The sequence below is a fragment of the Cynara cardunculus genome (genome assembly GCF_001531365.2).
Source record: "Cynara cardunculus var. scolymus isolate 2C chromosome LG 5, CcrdV1, whole genome shotgun sequence".
NCBI lineage: Eukaryota > Viridiplantae > Streptophyta > Magnoliopsida > Asterales > Asteraceae > Cynara > Cynara cardunculus.
In genome coordinates this window covers 11,882,290-11,906,764 of record NC_037532.1, presented here as the reverse complement: position 1 = coordinate 11,906,764, position 24,475 = coordinate 11,882,290, and the positions used below count along the sequence as shown (strand labels likewise).

The window sequence follows — 24,475 nt, the reverse complement described above, 5'->3', positions numbered from 1 at the left end:
AAGATGACATAACATGGACCAAATGATTTGTGTATGAGTTAGGGACTCTGACTGATGAACTTGCTATACATGATAATCAATCTACTATCCATATAGCCAAGAATCATGTTTTCCATGAGTGGACTAAGGGCATTAAGGTTGACTATCATCTTGTGAGACATCATATTATGGGTTCTAAGACTATTTAGCTTATTCATATGTACAATACAAGGCTAAATTCATATTTACAATACAAGCTGGTGGACAAGATAAAACCTCTGCTGAGGAGTAGAGGACTAAGACTCTATATGTGGCAAGATGGCATGATTGATATCTAGGCTCCAACTTGAGTTGTGTTGGATAGAGTTATTCTTTATTCTTTGGTCTTTTCTCTTGATCCTTTTTTATCTACTTAGGGTAGGGGAATTCACGGTTTGATTCGGCTAGCTAGGAAAATGTGAACCAAACTGCATGAGGTGGATACCTGGAACCAGAACCGAAAACAAAACCGAACAGTAAGTTGAACTGAACTGAAATAAGGCGGTTACATGCGGTTTGGTTCCCGGTTACCTTAATTTTATAAAAAATATCATTTGCAGTATAAAAATAATACTAAAATAGATTAAACCAAATACACAACAACTAAATAAAAATAATCTGAACACTACAGATTAAAATAAGTTTTATTGGAGAATTAGGCGGTAAAACATGAAAAGCTTCTACTGTTTTTGCTTTAGGTTAATAAATGAATAAATAATAATATAAGTATTTAATATTAAATATAATATATATGTATTATATTTGGTTTGGATCGGGTACCTATGATTCAGAACCAAAAATGAGCCGTGAATACCTGGTTTTTTCGGCTTCAAATCAAACTGTTCGGCTCGGTTTCTCAGATTTTTCGGTGTTTTTGAACATCACTAACTGAGGTTATCTTCAGACCATATGCGTTCTTATTCTTACATTTTGTGATATGGTTCTTTACATGTCAGGCTGAAGCAGAAAACGAAATTAGGAATCTAAAATGCCACTGTATCATGTTAGAAAGTATGGTGGTCCCTCCTGAGGAATCTCATACTATAAACGGAAGAAAGTCACCTGAGTTCCAGTTGGATAATTTACCAAGTACAAGTGAGTTCCACATGGATAGTTCACCCGAAAGAAGTGATATCCATTTAGACTCTGATGAGTTGATACTTCTTGTTGGAGGATATGATGGCACATCGTGGTTCTCGTCACTGGATAGCTATTCACCTTCACAAAATCGGACTAAATCTCTTAAGCCAATGAATGCTGCACGATGTTATGCCCCTGTTTCAATATTAGATGGTGAACTTTATGTATTTGGTGGTGGAACCGGTGGTGTGTGGTATGACACAGGTAGTAAGTTGCTTTCTCTCTCTCTCTCTCTCTCTCTCCCTCTCTCTCTCTCTATATATATATATATTATGGGGGGGTGATCAAATGATAACCACAAAAAGGTTGAGAATTGCGAGAACCACTTAACCATGTGGTGTTTCACACTGTGAATCAATGCATATGAATAATAAAGTGTTCTTTCACAATATGAAACAAAAAATACATATTAAAGATATTCACATTATGAAGCAAATAAATGAGAAATAATACATTGCAAAATAAATGCATGTATACATTAACTCCTAGTCTTAGATGAAAAAAAAATCATGTAAAACAATATGTTGAGATTGGTTCTCATGGATTTGTAACCTTTTTTTGTGGTTCTCATTTGATTTTATATATATATATATATATATATATATATATAGCCCCACATCGGCTAGACTTGGACCCTTTCTCCTTTATATATGATCGAATCTCCCTTCTCATCAAGGGCTCTTTTGAAGAGCAATCTAATGAGGTTCCTCATATTCCAACATGGTATTAGACCCAAGGTCTGCCACTCTAGGGACTCAACACTCTAAGCAATCTGTACTCGCCTAGTCCCTATCATGTCTAGGACCCTCTCGACACTTGGGGACGATATGTGTCTGTCTAGTGTCTAGCCTCTGTTGGAGGGGCGTGTTAGAGTCCCACATCTACTAGACTTGGACTCTTTCTTCTCCAAATATGATGGAACCTCCCTTTTCTCCTCAAAGGCTCTTCTGGAGAGCAATCTAATGGGGTTCCACATATTCTAACACACATGCGTGCGTGCAAACACACACACACACACTCATATATATATGTATATAAAATCATATGAGAACCATAAAAAGGTTGAGAACTGTAATAATTTTACCTTAAGGTATTATTTCACATGATATATTTTATTTAAGGCTAGGATTTAAGGTACTGATTAACATATATTTTGTTCACAACGTTGAACTTTTTTATGTGTGTTTTTTGTTTCATAACACGTAAAGAAGTTTCACATTGTGAAACAAATATATGTTGATCAATACCTTATATTCTAGCCTTAGATGGAAACATATCATGTGAAGTAACTAGGGTTCTAAAAGGCTCGCCACGGCATAAGACGCATCTCCACCGTTATGATAAGGCCTATAGTGTTTGTGTAAGGTGTGGCTCATGCCATGGCGCCTTGAGACGTGCCATGGCGTATGTTCTTTACAAGGAGTGATCTTTTTCAATTTTTTTAAATTTTTTTAAAAAAAAATAATTTTTTAGCTTTTGTGTTTTTACACTTTTAACTTTAGATTTTACACTTTTGTGGATTTACCTAAGCACACCACTCACAATTTCATGGATTCATACACCATACGTCATAGAGTCACCGCTAAAACGAAGTTGTAAAATACTTCCAAGTTTCATTTTGAATATTTGATCACATACTCTTTATATAATACTAACACATGATTTTTTGTCTTCTGATACAATTGTAAATTTTTAATGTCATTATCATTGAATAATAAATAGAAAATATATATGTATATTTATAATTATATACATATAACATGCAAATTTGCAGCCTTGAAAAACGCCACATCAAGGCTTGAGGCTTGACCTTGATGCCATGCCATGCCTAGAGTTTGTAATCTTTTTGTGGTTCTCACCAGATTATATATATGTATGTATACATTTACACACACACACATATATATGTATATGCATCATGCTATTACTAACATTTGTTTATTTTCTCAATTATGTGAAGTTGAATCATATGATCCTCTTGTGAATCAATGGACTACTCGCCCTCCTCTAAATACAAGAAAGGGAAGCCTAGCCGGTGCTACTGTGAATGATAAGATTTATGCAGTTGGTGGTGGGAGTGATAATGAATTATATTCGGCTGTTGAGATGTTAGACCTTGACGTCGGAGCCTGGATTCCATCACGATCGATGCATGAAAAGGTAAACGAGTTTGGGTTATTAACATCTTTATATGAATTGTGCATCATTATACTGTTAGCTATGCTGTTATATCGGTCAAAATACAAAATATCGGTCAGGACCGATATTCGATATATCGGTTATATCGGTGATATATCGGAAATAGCGGTTAACATAATATTTCTTAGAATTATATATATAATATGCATTAATTAGAGTTAACATAAAAATTTTACAAGGGTTAAAATTTGGGCTTTTTTTTWATTCCATGGGCCTTATTTTTTGGGCTGCTTAGTAAATTAGGTCTGAATAAGACTTTCTCAACAGTACTGTCTACGACTTCTTCTTCTCACATCGTCTCTCTTTTCTCTCTCGGTCTCTCTTCTCGATCTCCTCTGTTTTTCTTGTAATCGATACAACATAGCCAAGCCACTGCCCAGCGACAGCAACTTAGCCAACGACAGAGCAACTTAGCCAACGACAGAGCCAGAGCCAGCGACAGGTCTCTCTTCTCTATCACCCATTTTGACTATTGTGCTTGTGCCAAATTTTAACCCTTGTAAAAATCGGAATATCGGACCGATTTTATCACTAAAATATCGCTAAAATATCGCTAAATATCGCCGATAATATCGTTCCCGATATTTTGACCGATATTTCATGTCCGATTTTTTTCCTACGAGCGATATCCGATATATCGGCGATATATCGGCGATATATCGGCGATATATCGCGATTTTGACAGCATAGACTGTTAGCAACGGGAAAAGATTATTGATGAAGTTAATTATTAACAAATGAAAAGGTTGGTTCATGTTCGATAGGTTGGTCATCTCTCAAATATTCCTATTTTAACATGTGGTCAATATACAATTAAATCAAGCACAACTATTTTTTATGTACTAATCTCCTATATAACTAATTATGGAAATATTGTCATTTCATATCCTTTTTTCTTGGCATCCCGTTTTCAACCACTTGCATTCCCTCTTAGATTTTTGAACCACTCTTGCTGGGAGCCTTGTTCGTCGTCTCTTGCCCGGTTGAATCTGAAAGAACATGTCCGTTCATCATTTGGCCATCTTCTCTTGATGCTCTTGTCAATGGGGGTAGTGCCCAAATGTTATGGGTATGCACATGGAAGATTATTTGCAAAAAATCCTCCAATAAGGTGAATGATACTAGGGCGGGGGCAAAGAAACACTTGAGGTTGAAAGGGCATTAATTTTTGCAAGGTTGCAAGAAACACATAAATTATAGGGATGTAGTATAACTAAATGATACGACATTGAAGGGTAGTTGAGAGTTAACGGCCAACTGAGGGTTTACATAGGACAATGTTGATACGCCACGCAAAAGGTCCTCACCTCTTGACTCTTGTGATAAGTGAGAACGAAATTGAGCACTCTCAAATTCAGAATTTTTTATTTCAAAAATTATGTGCCTTACAAAAGAGCTTCATAAGAGTTATATAAACAAGCGAACCCCTTCAAAGCTCAAAGGAAAAAAAAATCAAATGATCCTAGGCCCTAGCAACTTAGGAAACTAAATAAAGTCAACTTACTAAGGAAACTTGAATAAATATACTATCCTAGGAAAAAGAAATAAAATCAAAAGATCCAAACAACTTTGTTGAGCTCCATTTGAAATGAAGATTTGATGATGGACAAACACCGATAGGAGACTTTGTTAATTTTGGGTTGTTGTAATGTGCTGCTGTTGGGCATTACCGTTGATGACTAGCCGCATCAGCATCTCATGGGTGTGCTAACAATGAAGCTCATTCCCTAACCGATCATCCACCGTTGTCGAAGGTTAGCCGTTGAAAGTAGAGATGGAAATTTTACCCATTGGGCAGGTATGCGGGTACGTGACCCTAACGGGGCACAGATTCCCCAGTTTAACGGGTAATGGGCGGGGACGAGGATTTATTTTCATACTCGAAGCAGGGTCGGAGATGGCATTACCTGCACCTAATTCAAACTCGATTAGTTTTTATTATTTTACTTGATATATGTATATTGTGTGTGTATATATATGTATGTATGTATGTATACGTTTATTATTAAATGACAAATATATTTGATTTTCAATATTTGTAATAGATGTAGTGACAATTCATTATAATTATAATTTTAAAATACATTGTTTTTACTAAACGGACACCCAACGGGTTCCCCAAACCCGTCGGGATTAGTCGGGGCCCTAGCTGTAAGTGAAGGAAAAACTTCTGATTTTTTTTTAATATTGAACCTTGGACCGGGTTATTGTATTCAACCTCTTAGAAAGAATAGAACTTGAATTAAAATACTTAATACCAGTGGGATGATGAATCTATTTCTTCGCCTGTTTGCTAATAAATCAGAATTCCATATCTTTGTATAGAACAATCCTGGACGGTTATCTGGTGCTAGATATCACATTGTTCGAGCAGCCCTACATGTTGTCGAGGTAAAGGTTCGTCAGCAAGGGAGTTCTAAACACAATTTACAACCAACAGGTAGTTTATAGTCAAGGCCGTGGAGTTAATACTTGGGAAAAGAAGCGTCATAATATTTCTTTATACATGCCAAAGTGATGGAAAACAAAGAAATATAACCAGATAACCAAACTCAGTAAGTCAAATAATGAAGTAAAAAGTCATCAATGGCTCAAGGCCTAAGGTGACAAGATGATTATCTAAGTCAAGAACAACGATATTAGTAGGAAGCCCATATTAACTCACATCTCAACTCATGCTAAAGGCAAGTACCGGAGTCGGATGAGTTGATGATTGTCTTAGTCATACGACAGAAAGGACATTAGTACACTGTCATTGCCGAAAAAGTGGTAGTTCGACAAAATAGACAAGACTGCAAGGGTGGTAATGTCCAACATTCCCATCATTGTTCTAGAGTCGGTGGACTTCAGCCACGTAGCATCCTATCCCCCTTTCCATCGCTTTAGTCTTGGGGAATGTAATCCTTGCGCAAAATACATCGAGCATACACTCTACAAGTTTTTTAAGTATGGTTTTCGTGCATTCTAGATTTACAAGTTCTTCAAGCACTTATGACATCTACACTACTTGGGGTAGATTTCATTCTAGGTTGATTGAGGACATTTGTAAGACTGGGTTTACATTTGTCAAAAGGGTATAAACTGTTTAGGCAATCTATCACTTGTTGATTTATTGTTTCATCCCATAACATTTGTATTGAATTTGTATATTGAGTAATTAGTGAAAAAATCTATTATTAATCTTCGAAATTATTGTATTTACCCCCTCCATAGTGTTTTTTTGCCTTATTATCTTTCGGACCAACAAACTTAGGAAACTAAATAAAATCAACTTGCTAAGAAAACTTGAATACAAGTTAATTTCCTAGGAAAAGGGAATAAAATAAAATCAACACCTCTTGATTCTTCAAATTAGAGTTTCTGCTAATGGTCTTGGCTTATGTTGCAAGTGTTATACCGGTGTTGCAACACACAATTGCACACTAGTCCAACTATTCTTCCACTACACTCTCAGCAATCCCCCAGAGTTGGGAAAAGAAGGCTTGTCCTCAAGTCTTCTCTATGATAAAGTCGTTGGTCTTTGACATTGAAGGTTGGTAGATGCTTTGTATTCTTTGGGTAATGCAACTTTATAAGCATTCTGGCCAATTCTTTCCGGTATTTTAAAAAGTTTGTTTACCCTTGGTTTCAGTTTCTCAATTTTTATTGGAGGAAATAGATCATTCCTTGGGTGAACACATGCTAAGAATCCGGGGGTGAACTCCACGAGTGTTTTCTTCTTGTTGGCTTGCTTAGCGTTGAACATTTTGCTTTTCAATCTTTGCCTGCACTTTTTACATGAAACTTATTGATCTCTTGACCAACATTCCAGCATCTCCACTAAAGCTCTTAATTATTGTTTTTGGGGCCAAGTCCATAGGTCCAGTTGGTTACAAACCATAGACACTCAAATGCACTCTTGCTGTTGTTTGATAAATCGACTGATTGTAAGCAAACTCCAATTAGGGTAACCATGAATCTCTTAGATTATTCTCCACATGGTTTCTAACTATATTTCTGAATGTTTTATTTTTCACCTTGGTTATCCACCGGTTTGGGAGTGAGGTGCTTAATATAGTTCCCAACTTCCTTCATAAGGTCCTCCAAAGATGACTCATGAACTTGACATCTATGTCGCTTACCATACTTTTGGGAATGCCATGTATTTTAAAGATCTTCTTAATATACAAGTCAACAGTATTGTAAGCATAACTAGTTTTGTTGCATGCTGTGAAGTGGGACATCTCACCATAATGGAATCCTTGTTCCCCTGCATCCTTGGCAACCCCAAAACAAATCAAGTTCTGTGTGATAATCACAACTTTGCATCTCTCCGCCAATCCATTCTTTCATGAGTGGACGAAACATATAAACATTGACTACCATTTTCTTAGAATATATCCGCTCTAGAATAATATAAACCTCCTTTGTCAACTCTAAATATCAACTTGCTAATATCTTCACTAAATTTCGACAAGGTCCTTGGATAACTTATATTTGTGACAAGATGGATGCATATGCTCCACCTTGACGGGGAGGGTTGAGATTATGTAAGTCCCATGATCAAGGGATTGATTTACTTGAATAAATGGGATGATTGTTTTCTAAAATATAGGCACCAAATGCCTATATATTGTAAGCCCATATATAATGAAATCAAGTGAAATACTTTCAGTTTCATAATATGTAGTTTGATAGCATAATTGCCATATTTTTGGCTAACCGTCCCTGTAATTATGCCTATTATGTGATAGTAGGTTTGAGCCATGTAAGTGTTGTCTAATAATATCCTACTACATCATCAATATGTTCTGCTCACCGAATAAAAAAAATCAGAAAATCCCTATCTGTTGACTGTTAAAATTAAGCTAATTATGGTTATGGTTGACAGTTAAGTTAGTTGAATGTTAGGTAATCTAACGGCTAGTTTGGTAGTTAAGGATTGGCAGTTATGTAACTGTCAACCTCTGTGAATAATCGTGTCTGATGGTACAAGAGTTGCAACCCTTCGTTGTCCATTTATGTTTGTGTCTCATGTATGTTTCAATCTGATGTTCAATGAATAATACATAAAAGTGGTTAAGATTACTCCAACATTGTGGTATCAGAGCACACAGAAGATGGTTTCAAGTTCAAATGCCATTTTGCATCCTTAACTTCCCAAACTAAATGGGAAAAACTACTACCACTAGAGCATACAAATGAAGGTATTATTTGAATCACAAGAGTTATGGGACATCGTTGAAAAGGGATTCGATAAACCTGTTGAAATAGATGAACTAACACAAGAACAAAAAATGAACTTAGAGATCTAAGGAAGAAGGATAAGAGGCCCTCTACACAATCTACCAAGCCGTAGATAAAGTTATTTTTGAGAGAATTTTCTCCTCGATTTCCTCTAAAAATGCATGGGATATGCTCTATAAGACATATCATGGGGAAGACAAAGTGAAAGTTGTCAGGCTACAAACCTTGAGATGTGAATTCGATAGTCTCAAGATGAAAGATTCTAATTCAATAGAAGAGTTTTATAATCGTGCGATCTTGGTGTTGAATCAACTAAGATTGAATGGAGAAATAATAGAAGACAGAAGAGTAATTGAGAAAATTCTCAGAAGTTTGACAAGAAAATTTGAGTATGTTGTAGTAGCAATTGAAGAATCCAAGGACCTTTCAATGTTATCACTTGAAAGTCTCCTTGGAACCTTACAATCCCATGAACTTAGGATGAGGCAATTTGACTCTACACCCTATGAACAAGCTTTTCAATTGCAATCCTCAAACACACCAGAAAGAAGCAAGTTTTATGGAAGAGAACAAGGAGAAATGAAAGGAAGAGGCAGGGGAAAACCATCAACACCAGTGCAATGTTTTCATTGTCAAAAGTTTGGTCACATAGCAAAGTATTGCAGAAAGAGTAGCAGAAGAGAGAGAGAACAATTTTATCAATATAGAAGGTGATGATGGTACCATGTTCATGATGCTCAGTACTCACGAAGTTCCTATGGATGACACATGGTATATTGATAGTGGATGCAGTAATCATATGACAAGAAACAAGGATTGTCCATATTGATGAAACTCAAGAAAGAGGTAAGAACAGGTGATGATAAGAAATTAAGTGTGCAAGGAATAGGAGACATCTTGGTTGATACAATATATGGACAAAAGAAAATTCCTAGTGTTTACTATGTTCCAGGGTTGAAACACAACCTTCTCAGTGTTGGACAACTTCTACAGAGAGGATATGATTTACACTATAAAGGTGAAGCATGTGAAGTAATAGATCAAAATGCAAGCATAATTGGTAACTTGGTTTTAAAAAGCGCGATGCGGTCCGATGCGTTAAGGGTCCCGGAAGCTGATGCGAGATGCGTGATGCTGATGCGCTCGCATCACGCACGTGATGCCCCCGGTATTCAAAAAATATTTATAAATTAATTCTACATATCAATTTCTACCTTAAAAATACTTACCTATCAAAATACTTCATTTATAACATAAAGTRGTTAAAAAAGTGGCATTAAAATCTTAAAAAGTTCATGAATCGGAATAACAGAAGTACAGAACACACAAACTACTACCATGAAGAACACAAGTAAATGTCTAATAGTCCCAATCCCTAAACTAAATGACCAACCAAGTGACCAACTAATGCTGCTGCTTCTACTTCTACTTCTTAAATATGCGATGTTCGTTTTCTACTTCTTTGCTGGTTGTCGATCGACAACAACTCACGTCGCTTTTTAATTGATATGCGATGCTAGGTCTCTCACAGTGCTACTTCTACTTCTTCGCTGTCGGCTTCTTCTATTAGGTCTCTCACAGTCTCACATTCTATTTTACTTAACTAAGAAGCCCAACTAAAAAGCCAACTAAAAAGCCCAACTAAAAACTGAAAAAGGGAGCCCAAAAATGTAACATACATGATGCGCTGATGCATAAGTGATGCACGCATCGTGTGATGCGTAGGTGATGCGAGCGCATCATGGAATCGCAACGCATTAGACCCTTTGATGCGTTTTCTTCAGCTCATCACAGCGCATCACAACGCATAATGCGCGCATTTTTAAACCAGATTGGTAAGATTAACATGACAATTGATAAAATGTTTCCATTCAACTTTAAAGAAAACACCTTGTATTCTTTCAATTTATCCACCAAGCAGAACTCCCTATTATGGCACCACAAATTTGGTCATGCAAATCTTGAGTATCTAAGTTACATGCAAAGGCACAACTTAGTTAAGGGGATTCCAAATTTAAACAAAAATGAAAGTGAAGTCTGCATGCTTGGGAAACAAACAAGGGAATTTTTTCCTCAAGGAGCTTGGAGAGCCACTAAGCCACTTGAGCTTATCCACACAGATGTGTGTGTGGACCCATGAAGACTCCCTCTATTGGTGGAAACAGGTACATGCTCACTTTTATTGATGATTTTAGCAAAAAGTTATGGGTGTATTTCCTTAAAAGAGAAATATGAGGTTTTTAATAATTTTAAGATATTTAAAACCTATGTTAAGAAGCAAAGTGGACATTTGATCAAAACTGTCAGATCAGATGGTGGGGGTGAGTACAACTCTACCTGTTTTTTGGATTTAAAAAAAATAGTGGTATCCATCATCAAGTTACCACTAGGTACATTCCACAGCAAAATGGGGTAGCAGAAAGATTAAATAGGACCATATTTGAGAAGGCCAAGAGTATGCTAAAAGGCAAAAACTTGGATAACACTTATTGGGGAGAGGCTGTGGCTTGTGCTTGTTACTTGATGAATAGAACATCTACAATAGGCTTGTTCAATATGACCCCATAGGAAGCATGGAGTGGGTATAAACCTACTGTGGTGGCACTTAAGAACATTTGGATGTATAGCCTATTCTCACATACCTGAACAAAAAAGAAGTAAACTAGATGATAAATCAGAAAAGACTATATTTGTTGGCTACAGTGACAGATCAAAGGCCTACAAGCTCTACAATCCTATAACCAAAAGGATTATCATAAGTAGAGATGTAGTGTTTAAAGAAAACAAAGGATGGAATGATCCACCAAAACAGGAAGCATTACTCAGATTATAGAAGGTGATAAGGAGAAAAAGGAAAGCATTTTGAGTCAGAAAATCATGATCCAACCTCTCCTGTAGTAAATACTCCTACAACACCTACTACTCCTACTTCATGAAATACTCAAGTATCTACTACTGAAGCCCACCAAAAAGAGGATATAGAAGCCTAAGGGACATTTACAATGACACAAGGAGCTTGGAGTTTAATGATATTGTAGATTTTGTTTTGTTCTCTGATGCAGATCCGGTGACATTTGAAGAAGCCTGCCAAGAAAAAAATGGAAGGCAACCATGGACAAATAAATGGAAGCAATTAAAAAAAACGACACCTGGGAACTTGTGTGTCTTCCAAGTGGTCACAAATCATTAAGGGTCAAATGGATTTACAAAACAAAATTAAATTAGAGAGGAGAGGTGGATAGGTATAAGGCAAGATTGGTGGTAAAGGGGTACAAACAAAAATATGGTATTGACTATTAGGAGGTTTTTGCTCCTGTCATTAGATTGCAGACTGTTAGGTTGGTGTTAGCATTGGCTGCACAAAACAAATGGAGGGTACATCAAAGGGATGTAAAATCAGCCTTTCTTAATGGCTATTTGAAGGAGGATGCCTACATAGATCAACCTGAGGGCTATGTGAAGAAAGGAGAGGAATTCAAAGTGTGTCACTTGAAGAAAGCCTTATATGGCTTAAAACAAGCACCACGTGCTTGGTACAGTAGGATTGAAAACTACTTTTTGACAAATGGATTCAACAAGTGTTCACAGGAACACACTTTCTTTACTCAGAAGATTGTATTTTTCGCACTCTTGCTTGGTTAAACGATCCTTTTCGGATAATTCGTCCAAGCCAAGAATAGCTCATAAAGGGGTATTTCCATGGGTTTGCCTTGGTATCGTGTTCAAGGTATGATTCTCATAGTGTGTATATATGTAGATTTGGTTTTTATGGGCAACTCACAAAAACTAATAGAAGACTTCAAAGAAAGCATGAAGAATGAATTTGATATGACTGATACGGGTCTACTACACTATTTCTTAGGAATTGAGGTTAGACAGAATGAAGAAGGGATTAAGATCTCTCAACAAAGGTATGCTCAAAACTTGATTAATAAATTCAACATGGGACAGGCTACTTCTACTAGCACTCCCATGGAATTTGGACTTAGACTTTCCAAAGATGGCAAAGAAGAAAATGTGGATGCTAGTCTATATAGAAGCTTAATGGGCAGTCTGATGTATTTAACTGCCACCAGACCAGATATGGTATTCTCTGTTAGCATCATAAGAGTCTCCCAAAAGAAGCCATTGGGAAGCAGGGAAGAGGATTCTCGAGTATGTTAGAGGGAATTTGGATCATGACATTGTTTACTCAAGAACATATAATTTCAAACTCACAGGTTATAATGATAGTGACTTTGGAGGCAACATGGATGATGGGAAAATCATAGCTGGATATGTGTTCAACTTGGGAAGTGGAGCAGTGTCTTAGCAGTCAAAGAAGCAAAGTGTGGTGGCTTTGTCTTCTGCTGAGGCCGAGTATGTCTCTCTCAGTTTCAGGATGTCAAGCTCTCTGGTTAAGAGCAATATTAGAAGAATTAGAGCATACTCAAAAGGATCCTACTACAATTTTCTGTGACAACAAGTCAGCTATTGCTCTTACTAAAAATCATGTGTTCCATGGAAAGAGCAAGCACATCAAGATTAAGTTTCATGTGTTCCAACATTGACTAGTTGTCACATTGGAGGCTGCTTAATGATGTTAGATACCGAATTTAAAGCATACCTGAAGATCCAAATAATTACTACTTATGTGCAAGAAAGGTGCAAAAAGTTCCAAGCAAGTTCGATATGCTACATACAAATCACCCACCAAAAAAGATTCAAATCTTTAACACCACCTTTCTTGTTTTCAAGTTCTTCATTTTCAAATGTTATTCTTATGTTTCTTTTTCCGCAATCTTTTAATACACTTTGCACAAGCGAGAGGTCTTTACGGAAAGAGCCGCTCTACTTAGGGTGGAGGTCACGCCTGTGGACATCTTACCTCCCCCAGACCCCACCTTCAGGTGAGATATACTGGGCTTGTTTTGTTTGGTTTGGTTTGATTTTAAATCAACCACCAAAGAATCTGGCCGAATAAGACCATGTTACAACCACAAGAAGATTGACCGAGAACTTAACATGGATAACTTAACTCTTAACTCTGGTTCTCATACTGCAATCTCCATTTCCGAAACAAAATTAAGAACTCTCTACATTCACAGTAAGTCTTGAAGATTGTGATGCATTCCTCCAGCAGAAAGTTATCTGAATGGTCATAAAAAAGACAGGCTCTATATTGGTAAAACTTCATAATATTGGTAAATTGCTAGAATTGCTTACCATTTCTATGTTTGGGGATCCTGTTGAAATCTATGCAAGTTGTGTGTGTTTTACTATACATCATTTGAATTTGTCTTCTGTTATTCTTGCTTATGATGAATCTTTGACATTCTATTGTATTTGCAAGCATAACAAGAATGCAATCAATCATATACTTCCTCTCCAACCCAAAAGAATGCAACATTTGACTTGATACATAGTCTAATAGTAGTGTTTGACTAATAATCATTTATCTAAAATCCTTAACAAAAATAAAGTTTAAAGAACTTGTGAACCACAATCAATCTCACTAGTTGACAGGAACTTTTTACACACTCACATACTTAGTAATCAGGACCAAAAGCAAGTATCCAGTTAGTCCCAATATCGTCTTTCAAGTAATAAAATGGTACAAGTACCGTGTATCATCCACATGGATTGTAGTAAAAGTTTGACAAAATGGAAATGGTTTCAGATGATGATTTTGACGACTTTGATTTGTGTGAATTATCATTTGAAGAAATTAACAAATAATAAAAGAAAGCCAGGGTGTAAGACTTAGGGTGAGATGTAAATACAAATTCCAGTAGAGCAATGCTGTCAAAATGCTACAACATGCAATTAGTAACAATTATTCTCACCATTTATTTTGAGGGTATTCCTCTTGGACTTCATCATTGCATTGATATTATAGCTTTCAACCCATATACTATGTGGTATCTGGACCGGTGAAAGTGACAAATCGTGTCTTCAAAATATACGAATAAACAAATTTTTTTGTTAAAAATCATTCTTTCGAGTGGATTCCCATATCATTCAAGTTGATGTGTTCTGAATAGCCCATCTTTGAGTCCATTCCACTTTAACACTTCAAAGTGATCAACCTATCGAGAATTAACCAATTTGGAAAACATAGATAACAAATCTATTTGTCAACAACTCTCTCAAGTCTACTTCCCATATAATTCAAACTGACGTGCAATCATAGAGTCCATGGCACTTTAACACTTTATAGTGATCAACTTGTCGACAAGTGTCATTGGTTTTATGAAACTTGAAATGAAGTAATGAAACTTTGTTGTTACATAACATGATCTACTTTCTTTTGATTTACAAATTCACCCCTTCCGTCTCACACCCAAGCTAAGAGATTTAGCTACTCATGACGGGAAGAAAACTGCAAGAAATATAAATTGCAGTAAGTAAAGACATGAAATTAAATGATGGAATGTAAATGACTATATTTAAGAACGGAATATAAAGACAGAAAGCGTAATAAATAAAAGGAAAATTAGAATGCTACAGAATTGCTATGGAACTTCATAATACCTTTCAATAGTATATATTAAAACCGAAATTAAAAAGACAATTAAGCAAAGGTTTAGAGGGGAGAAATTCAGTTCTTTTAACTGAAATGGCTTGGAATTGCTTTCCTTAAGATTAACCCAAACCCCCTATTTATACTAAACTAGGAGGGAGGACAAAAGAGTAATTAACAAGTAACTTGTAGCCAAAGTTTTCTCAAGTACATAATAGTCAAAAGTAGGAAGACTTAAATGTACTACTTAGACAACTAATTAGATAATACCGACAACTAATTTCCAGCTTTGAATTTAATTCAGAATTCTTCCAAAATGTCTTCCATGAGCCACCAAGTTTGTCCAAAAGCCATTCCTCTTCTTAGCCATTCGGTTCCTTCTATCAACTTGCTGCTATAGAAATGCTGAGATCTGCTACACCAATCGTGTCCAAAAGTCCATATTAGCCTACTTTAAAGAGTAAAAACAGGTATATCATCATCTCTAGCTCCAAAAGCAAAGAAATAGAAAATAATGGAGTAAAATGACTCAAGGTTGGGATTTAAATGGAAAAAATTCTATCTAAATGAGAAGAAAAGAGTTGTTTAACGCTAAATAATTAGTGCGTATCACTAGTATCTTGAAATTATTGCTAATGGGTAAATTGGAAAACTTGTCAAGGCATCTTTCTTGGAAAGGAAATGTTGCAATTTTTGTCACAACAAAAATTATGAAGTGTTGCATTGTTTTGGGACAAGGAACTATCACATCCTTTTCTTTCGAAAGATCAATGTTAGTCAATTGCTGAACTTGTCCTTTTTTTACTTGTTTAAATTTATTTGGTTTTAATAGAGAGAAATGCTACACTATTTATTACTAACTTTTGAGGAATATAAATACCTCTCTTTAAAGGATGTACTTTCCAGGCTCATCAATTGAGATTTGAAGTAATTTCGGGGTTTTTTTAGGTAGCATTAACAAATGAATGTGTTTTAAGCTTTGTTATTTGCCAATTGTCTAAATGGTTCTCTTCCAGCGCTTTTCTTTGGCTGCAGCAGAGCTCAATGGGGCGCTTTATGCTGTTGGTGGCTATGATGGAAAAAGCTACTCGAAGTAAATTTTTCTTCACTTCTTATTTGTTGTCTGAAGTATGATCAGTTATTGTAGGTTTTTTCTTTTTGTCCTAAAATCTTTTTTTGTGAAAACATCGTGTTTATGATATCTATGCTGCTTTCCTAAGGCTATTTGTGTTTATGAGACACTTTTTAGATGAACCCATAATACTATTCGAGTTTTTTATTTGATTGAATTTCATTATCATCTTTCGGATGCAACATCACATAGATTCTTTAATTATCTCAGGTCTGCTGAAAGATTTGATCCGAGGGAACATTCTTGGACAAGAATCAAGAGCATGAACACAATGAGGGGTTGCCCTTGTTTGGTACCTCTGAATGAAAAATTGTAAGACATTCACATCTATTTTGTTAAAACCAAAATCAAATTTGGATTTCTTTTGAAGCTTATATAATATCTATGTATGACAAATATTCACACACATAGTGAGGTTTGAACTCTTGACATATTGGGAAGCTGTTCTCTACCAATAAACTGGATACTGCTGGGCCAATGACCCTTTTGTATCAAATACGTATTTCTTGGTAATGGTGTTTGGTCCGTGTTCCAAGTTTGGTGTTGACATTCAATCTCATTGGTTTTCAGATATGTTTTAGGAGGTTTTGATGGTAATTCAATGCTTGCAACCGTAGAAATCTATGATCCTAGACAAGGGTCATGGGTGATTGGAGAGCCAATGAACTACCCCCGGGGATTTTCGGCTGCGGCAGTTGTGAAAGAATCTATCTACATCTTTGGTGGGCTTAAAACTGGTGAAGAAATCAATGACACTGTAAGTGGTATAATGCTTTAAAGCATCTATGACAGATTTTCATAATTTCTCTAAACTGGAGAAATAAAATTTAAAATCTCCATATGCCAAAAAAAAGTTAAAATCTCCAAAAAATTTACATTCAGCTCCAACAATTTCTTCATTTTGGAGATTTCAACATTATTATTGAAATATGCAATATATTTAATGCCCTAATGAACTTTCAAATAAATTTTATATAAAATTATGATACATTCCACTTCGTTGGTGGAAACAATAAAAAACATTTCTCTATCGTGTGCATTCAAATAAATTTTGGGGGCCGTTTACCAAATGCTTATTGGTAAGCGCTTACCAGCAAGAATCACGACTCTCACTTACCTTATTGGCTAACATTCTTGGCCATCAAAATTGATTGTTGGTAAGTGTCTTTTGTCCGGTAAGCGCATCAGGTAAGAGCCTTAAGAGCCTTTTCCCTCACTCACCAGAGTAAGATTCGCGGTCCGTATATGCCTTTTACCGGGTAAGATACTCAGTAAGTTAAGTGACACCTAATAAGCGTTTGGTAAACGGCCCTAAATTTGGAGATTTTCATCTCTCTCTCCTGCTTTCTCTATTTTAGAGAAACTTTTGAAAAATCTGTTGGAGCAAAAACATAACCTAGAAACTCTGAAGTCTCCATTTTAGAGAATCAATCTATTGGAGATGCTCTTAGTGACTTCTGTATGTAATGCACGAACGTTGTGCATCGAGAGTTGTATATTGTGTATTGAGGGTTGTAAGTTGAAACAGGTTGAATGCTACAAGGAAGGCCAAGGGTGGGAAATTACGGACACGAAGGCTGTTGGGCAGAGATGCTTTTTCTCGGCTATTGCCTTATGAAGAAGGAACCAAGTGCCATCTTACATTGGTTAGTACGCATATATGACTTGAATATATATAGTGAAATGGTCTTCTTTAGATGTATGATTCTTTGATTGATACATATGCATCCCAAGTCTGTAGATTAGATAGGTGCATGTACTATATGATGTTGATTTTAGATGGGAACCTTACGACACACATACAAACTAGCAGAATGCTAAATGATGCTGTGTGTAAATCTGATCTTGTATATATACTTTTAAAACCTTCCGCACAACAAAATTGCGTGTCAAAAATATCTTAATAGACTGCTTTATAGGATTTACACTACTACAAAATTGAGTTTGTAGGACGCCTAAATTGTTTAAGTATCCTAATAGAGTGCCTATAGGACCAAAAAATAAAGCGTTTTATAATAAGTTGATAGGACGTTTTTGAGTGTCGTAACAAGTTTTTAGGTTCTTTTTTAAAATAAAATGTTATATTAGCTATTTTATATATACTATTTGAAAAAGCGTCTTATAAACACAAGGGTCCTATAAATAGATGGGTGTATATGGGACGCTTCATAAAAGTGTCTTGTAAAATATAGCTAATATGACATTTTATTTTAAAAAGGGTCATAAAAAGCTTGTTGCGACGCTCAAAAGTGCCATATAAACTTATTGCAACACTTTTAGATAGTACGCTTTATTTTTAGGTTTTATAAACTTAAGTCCTATAAGGCACTCTATTAAGAAACTTTAATACTTCATACATCCTATAAAAGACGCGATTTTTTTAGGTAGTGTTAATTTCAAGACAAGCCTCATGAACATTTGTCTAGTATCTGTCACACAACCTTTATAGAGGTCATTAAGGTTTGTGGGTGAGTTTCATTTGCCGTATATAAGTATTATATACATAAAAAAATGTTTGTCTTGACATAGAATAAGATCATAACAAATTTTAGGTGCATTTTGTCTTATCAATCATCATCTTTTTTCTTGTAAACCCTACTCATGGTTTTCTTCTTCTTTAACATCACAATTTAGTACAGTGTCAAGGCCATCATCATCGGTTGTACTCGGCATGATCATGTTTTCGAGCTCTGGGTTCTTCAAACTGGATTGTCTCTTTTCCAAGTCAGATATTGTAAATAATGGTGGTTTCTTGAAATACAAGATAACAACTGTACAATCATCGGTTTTGGCCACAGGGTATTTGTACCTCCATGTTTCAACCGCTCGAGCAACCAGTATTCGAGCCGCCATGGTTCTTCTTCGCACCGATGCAACAAGTCTTACCACCTCAATGTTGGTTAGCACATCCCATATCTGAAGCAACATAAGAACTTGAGAAAGAAAAAAGAATTGATCAATTGTTGATGCATGGATTTCTTTAATATGATTATTACTAGATGTCTATTCAGGTTTTGGTTCATTCGGTTTTTAACATTCTTCTAACTAACCTTTAAGGTTTGATTTAATTGATTTCGAGTTATTCAGTTTGGCTATCGGATAAACTAAACAAAGGTTTTATTTTTAACATAGCTTTTTAATTAAGTCAATTTATGAATATAAATACAATAAAGGTTTTAAATATAAATTTTTTATTAACCTGGATATCTAACCCCCTAAATATAAACTTGGAAATCAGATTTAGAAATATTCAAGTATAGTTGGTATTTTTTAAAGCGTAAATTACATCATTGGTCCTCTGTTATGCCTCGATTTTCGATTTGATCCCTAAAACACCTTAAAGTACATTAATGGTCCTTATTTCGTTTTTTTTCGTAACAGATTGGTCCCTTGAGTTAAAGCCGTTAAGGCATTAAATCCGCCTCCATTAACCCCAACCCTAACGTTTCCTGTTTTCTCGTTTAATCTTCAACCAAGCAACGACGACCCCCCTCCCCCTCTCTCAATGCTTAATGAAAGCAAAGGAATGAAAAGCAACGACGGCATGCATTGAAGTGTCACCTATCTCATCCAATCCTCTACGAACATAAAAAAAAAGGTGAGAAGTTGGCCTCCTCGGATTATAGTGCTACAGTTTGAAGCCATTGAAATCGTTGGTGAGAACTTGTTGGCTTCCTCGAATTACGGGGTTGCCATTGAAATCGGTGGTGGAATTGTTCGAAGCAAGAGTCTTGATTTGTTCGGTATTTTGGATTTAATTTAGAAAAAACCCACATTCAAAGTTTTCATTAAATTTGTTTAATGGTTTTGTTTTTCTGTTTACTTTTAGAGATTTGATTTAAGGATGTATACTAAGATTTAGATTTAGGGTCTTGTGTTGATTTGCTTCTCATTAATCGTTTTTGAAGGTTCTTGAGATTTGATTTGTATGAACGTTATTGATATTTGGTTAGAGTTTAATGAATGGTTCTTGATCGAAGAAGATGGAGGTAAAAAAGAAAACGCGTAAGAAGACAATTTTACCCCTCTTGTGAGCATATGACCCAGTTAACGGAGGTGGAGTTAACAACTTTAACTTGAGAGACCAATCTATTACGCAAAGTATAAAATAAGGACGATTGATATACTTAATGAGTTTTAGAGATCAAATCTAAATTCAAGGCATAACGGTGTAAAAGATTTTGTGAATATGAAATTATAGGGGCAAGTTCATTTAAGAACTTCAAATATTTAGAATCTATTTTGTGAGTATTCATGATGGAATTTTTATTCAAAGTGAATATCTGTCATAACATTCATTATGAATATTTTATCATGTAATTCATCATGAATACTCATAAAAGGTGATTCTTAGTTCCTAAAATATTTAAGGTCATTAAATAAGCACCCTTATATATATATATATATATATATATATATATATAATTTCTTATTCGGTTCAATCGAACGAAAAAACTGAATATGAAATTATAAATCTAACCGAAAAAACCGAAACTTGAATGACCTGTATCGTTTAACCCAATTTTCATTTGGTTCAAATGGGTATTTGATTTCGGTTTTTTGGCACCCGTAATTATTACTACTAATCAGTGAGCATAAAAAATAATAGAAATTGTTGATATTGAAGTTGAAAATTGTAAGTTAAGGCTATAAAAAGATGAAGATCATGAGCAGGAAAGTTTGTATATAAGAAATTATGTAACAAATTCTTACCCCATCTGTTGCTAAGACTACGAATTCATCTTCTTCGGTGAGTTTGCGATGATAAATTTCAGGAACAGAGATGAGCCCGTAATTTTTCAAGCAGAAATCTCCGAAAGACCTCGACATTGCAAGTCCAGGACGATCTTCATCAGGCATCCATACCCTGTATACGTTTCGTTCATGGTCCATTGCCTGTACTCTCCCACGACACCTTTTTATTCGTTCTAATTCACCTGTAATACGTAGCAAATCATTTGTATATAGTCACTATCGTTTCACTATAATAAAATCGAGTTTATATGATGCCTAATGTTTAAATGTCTTGATAGAGTATGTCTTATATGAATAAAAAATGAAGTGTAAGTTTTTATAGGGAGGTCGTAACAAGTTTTTTAGGATATTTTTTGTAAAACAAAGTGTCATCTTATAAACCCGATTTTGTTGTAGTGTTTGGAGCACAAATACAACAAATTAGCAACGAAATAAATGGTCTACTTGATAACTGTGGTTTCAAGTCGACTGTGAGTTGAACCGGCTGTAGTACATCTTCTTTACTTTTTGTGCCAAGAACCGCTCGAGAATCGCCTAAGTTTGCGATTATCAAGTTGTCACCCTAATAAAAAAATGAAGATAAAAAGTAAGGGTGATGATACACCAAATTAATGTATATATAAATTCAAGACCAATACTAGTGTTTGTAAAAGAAAGACAAAACTTGTGTAGATTCTATCTTCTTCAAAGTTGCATGTTTCATATAGTCTCGAGCATCGTTAGTTAACGTATATTTGAGTCGTGTGGTATAGTTCATGAGCGGATGTACTTTTCGTGTTGATATATTTTCTTGATTTCGTTGTTCTTGATGATCAATCAATTAGGGGATCATGGAATCGAACAACCGCCTTATTTTTCCTACTTTGATGGAACAAACAAAAGAGAGAGAGATTGAGATAGAGAGACACTGGGATTTTGTGTGGAAACCCCAGTCGAATCGAACTCACAAGCAGTCGAATCCATGAACCTATATTTTACTTTGACAGTTGATCTTGTAACAACGCTTGCAATTCACTTTTCCACCTATGAACGAGTAGTAACCTGTTGTTGTAGGTTTTCTATTCAGATTCTTGCCTAATGCCCCCAATCTGAATCAAGTGGAGTTATTGTAAGGTAAATGAGCTTACCTACAAGGCATTGGTACCTACTCATATCATGGAGAAGTGGATTCAACATCTAATCTAATCTGAGTTTACTGTCAAAAGGATAAGAGATTAACTTGTTAGTCTTCATGCATGCTTAATATAGGAGATCCATAAGATGTTTCCTTTTGACTACAAAATAGACTAGTTGAAATGTGATCCATCTTAATTCCAAGAAAATACCTGAGGATTCCTAAGTTCTTAATTGCAAGTTTTTGATGAAGTGTTTCTTTTAGAGCTTGAATCTCGGTAATGTCATGACCAGTGATGATCAAGTCATCCACATACATAAGAACAACCATTTTTTTGTCTCCCTGTCCCTAACGAACAAAAATGAATCTGCATCACTGCATTTGAATCCAAATGAGACTAGAACTTAACACAATCTTGAAAGCTCTTGGTGATTGCTTAAATCCATGAATAGCTTTATGTAATTGAGGAATTTTTTGCTTCATTTGGTTCAATTTCTTGTAGGATTTGATTCGTGAAAGTACAATATGTCGGAGAGGACTGTTTAGAACTCACTAGTTCATGTCCCATTAGATGTTAATTTGGGAACAAAAGTTTCAGAGTCCTCTAGAATAACATACAGTGTCTTGTTTATACTAAGATTTACATGGCAACACATGAAGAGAAAGTTCTTGAACATCAGGTTGCTAAGAGAGTTCATGAACATGTTCATGAAAATCTTCTATAACAGTATGAGGTAAGGGGGGTGTTTGGGGTTGGACTCTAGATGAGCAGATGTTGTTGGCCTTGGTATTGAAGGAAGTTGTTTTTTTTTTACGCAAAGTTCCTTTTGCTTCTTTGAGATTCAAGGAACTTAGGCTTAAGTTCCAGATGGAGTATCAAACACATTCTCCTTTTCTTGACCAGTTCCACTTCTGCCAATCTTCTTACATTTGGAGCATTATAAGTTAGATCTCCTGCCACTGTATGGTCTTGAGGCTGCAAAGCTTGCATTTTTCTGGTGGTTTTAGTACTCATAAACTTCTTTTTTAGCTTCCACTCACTAAATGGAGCTGAAAACACCACATAGAGTTTAAGCATTTCAGAAGTCATCACAAGATTGCTTTGAGATCTTCGTGTTCAGATTCCAAACATGCAAGAAGCTTGAATATCTTGTCTTCTTCTGATATTTTGAGATTGACAGTATCATCTATGGTATCAGGTCTATAAGTGTCAAGCTCATTCCCTTAGACTTCAAGATTCCTAGATGGTGGACAAATGTGTTGCTTCCTTGATGCACATTTAATTACCAACTCCTTTTTTATCTAAAATATTCATGTTGCATTGTTTAAACTTCCGTACATATCCTTATATTATATTTCATAACTCTTTAGAAGATTCATAATAGCTATGAAATCAGCTATCTTAGACTCCATAGAACCAACATTGCTTTTATAGCCAGAAACTAAAAAGAAGAAAAAGCAACTATCGACTACTTCCATAAATTCATTTTGTTCCACATTGGTTCGATGGTTTGGTCTTAAGTTGTGTAATTATCGGGACGTAAGATTCATCTACAACTCAACACCGAAGTCACATGCAAATCATACAACTCTTTTAACATTTCAATATCGAAGACTTTCTATAACCATAGTGTTGCTGTGATAAAAAATGATACCTGTTTAAGTAATGACACAGTCGTTGAACCACTGGAGTAGCTATCTATGCTCGCATTTTCATCAAGACGTTCATCCGTCTCCTTGAAGGATTCAATAATCCTAGCTTTCCATGTAGTCAAAACTTGATCGTGGTCATAGCCATGGCCTTGGCGGGAACCCTTCAAATTCTTTTTCTTGATTTGTGAATCTCTAAACACCCATGAGAGTTTTGATGGCAAGGTATCGCGTACAAAATGTGCTACCTTGTGACCCGAAGGACCATGCCCATCGAAGATGCCACAGTAGACAACATCTCTTTCTCCACCAAAGTTCTGAAAACATTAAATTGTACAAGAAATAACAATGCAAAGAAAATCAATGGCTAAATGATAACAGATTTTTGAAGTTGAATTTCACCCAAAAAAAGAGCATTTGAAAAAAATACCATAAAAATAAAGAAACTTGATGGAAGATCAAAAGAAACACAAAATGGACGTTGAATGGTTTTTAAAACTCTTACTTCCCAAACAGTCATTGCATCTTGATTGATCCCCTTTCTTCCTTGTTGAGAATACATGGATGAAAGCTTTGTAGATCCTCGTAACCTCACACGAGCCCCACAATCTCCGATGGTGATAACATTGTGGACGTTGTCCACCGTGCTGCCGCCGCCTACCTCCACCGGATTCACCTCCTCATCCACAAAGTACCCTTCATATCTCACACCCCAATAGCATGAACAACAGGAGCCCAT

The 24,475-nt window shown here is 35.6% G+C and overlaps 2 protein-coding genes across 2 annotated transcripts in view; one reads left to right on the top strand and one right to left on the bottom strand.

Moving 5' to 3' along the window:
- LOC112511972 overlaps positions 1 to 18,940 on the top strand; it is a 27,721-nt gene extending 8,781 nt beyond the window's left edge. The window contains exons 5-11 of the mRNA XM_025117731.1: positions 975 to 1,362; positions 3,119 to 3,318; positions 16,102 to 16,178; positions 16,428 to 16,529; positions 16,788 to 16,974; positions 17,746 to 17,863; positions 18,857 to 18,940. Of these exons, the coding sequence (XP_024973499.1) occupies positions 975 to 1,362; positions 3,119 to 3,318; positions 16,102 to 16,178; positions 16,428 to 16,529; positions 16,788 to 16,974; positions 17,746 to 17,835 (1,044 nt within the window). The 3' untranslated portion in view covers positions 17,836 to 17,863; positions 18,857 to 18,940. The remainder of the gene's footprint in view (positions 1 to 974; positions 1,363 to 3,118; positions 3,319 to 16,101; positions 16,179 to 16,427; positions 16,530 to 16,787; positions 16,975 to 17,745; positions 17,864 to 18,856) is intronic.
- LOC112512821 (probable protein phosphatase 2C 65) lies at positions 18,813 to 24,475 on the bottom strand. The gene is made up of 5 exons (XM_025118961.1): positions 24,242 to 24,475; positions 23,742 to 24,053; positions 21,417 to 21,534; positions 20,931 to 21,154; positions 18,813 to 19,133 (listed from the first exon to the last, which is right to left on the bottom strand). Exons 1-5 carry the CDS (start codon positions 24,473 to 24,475, stop codon positions 18,813 to 18,815), a joined length of 1,209 nt encoding a protein of 402 aa, XP_024974729.1.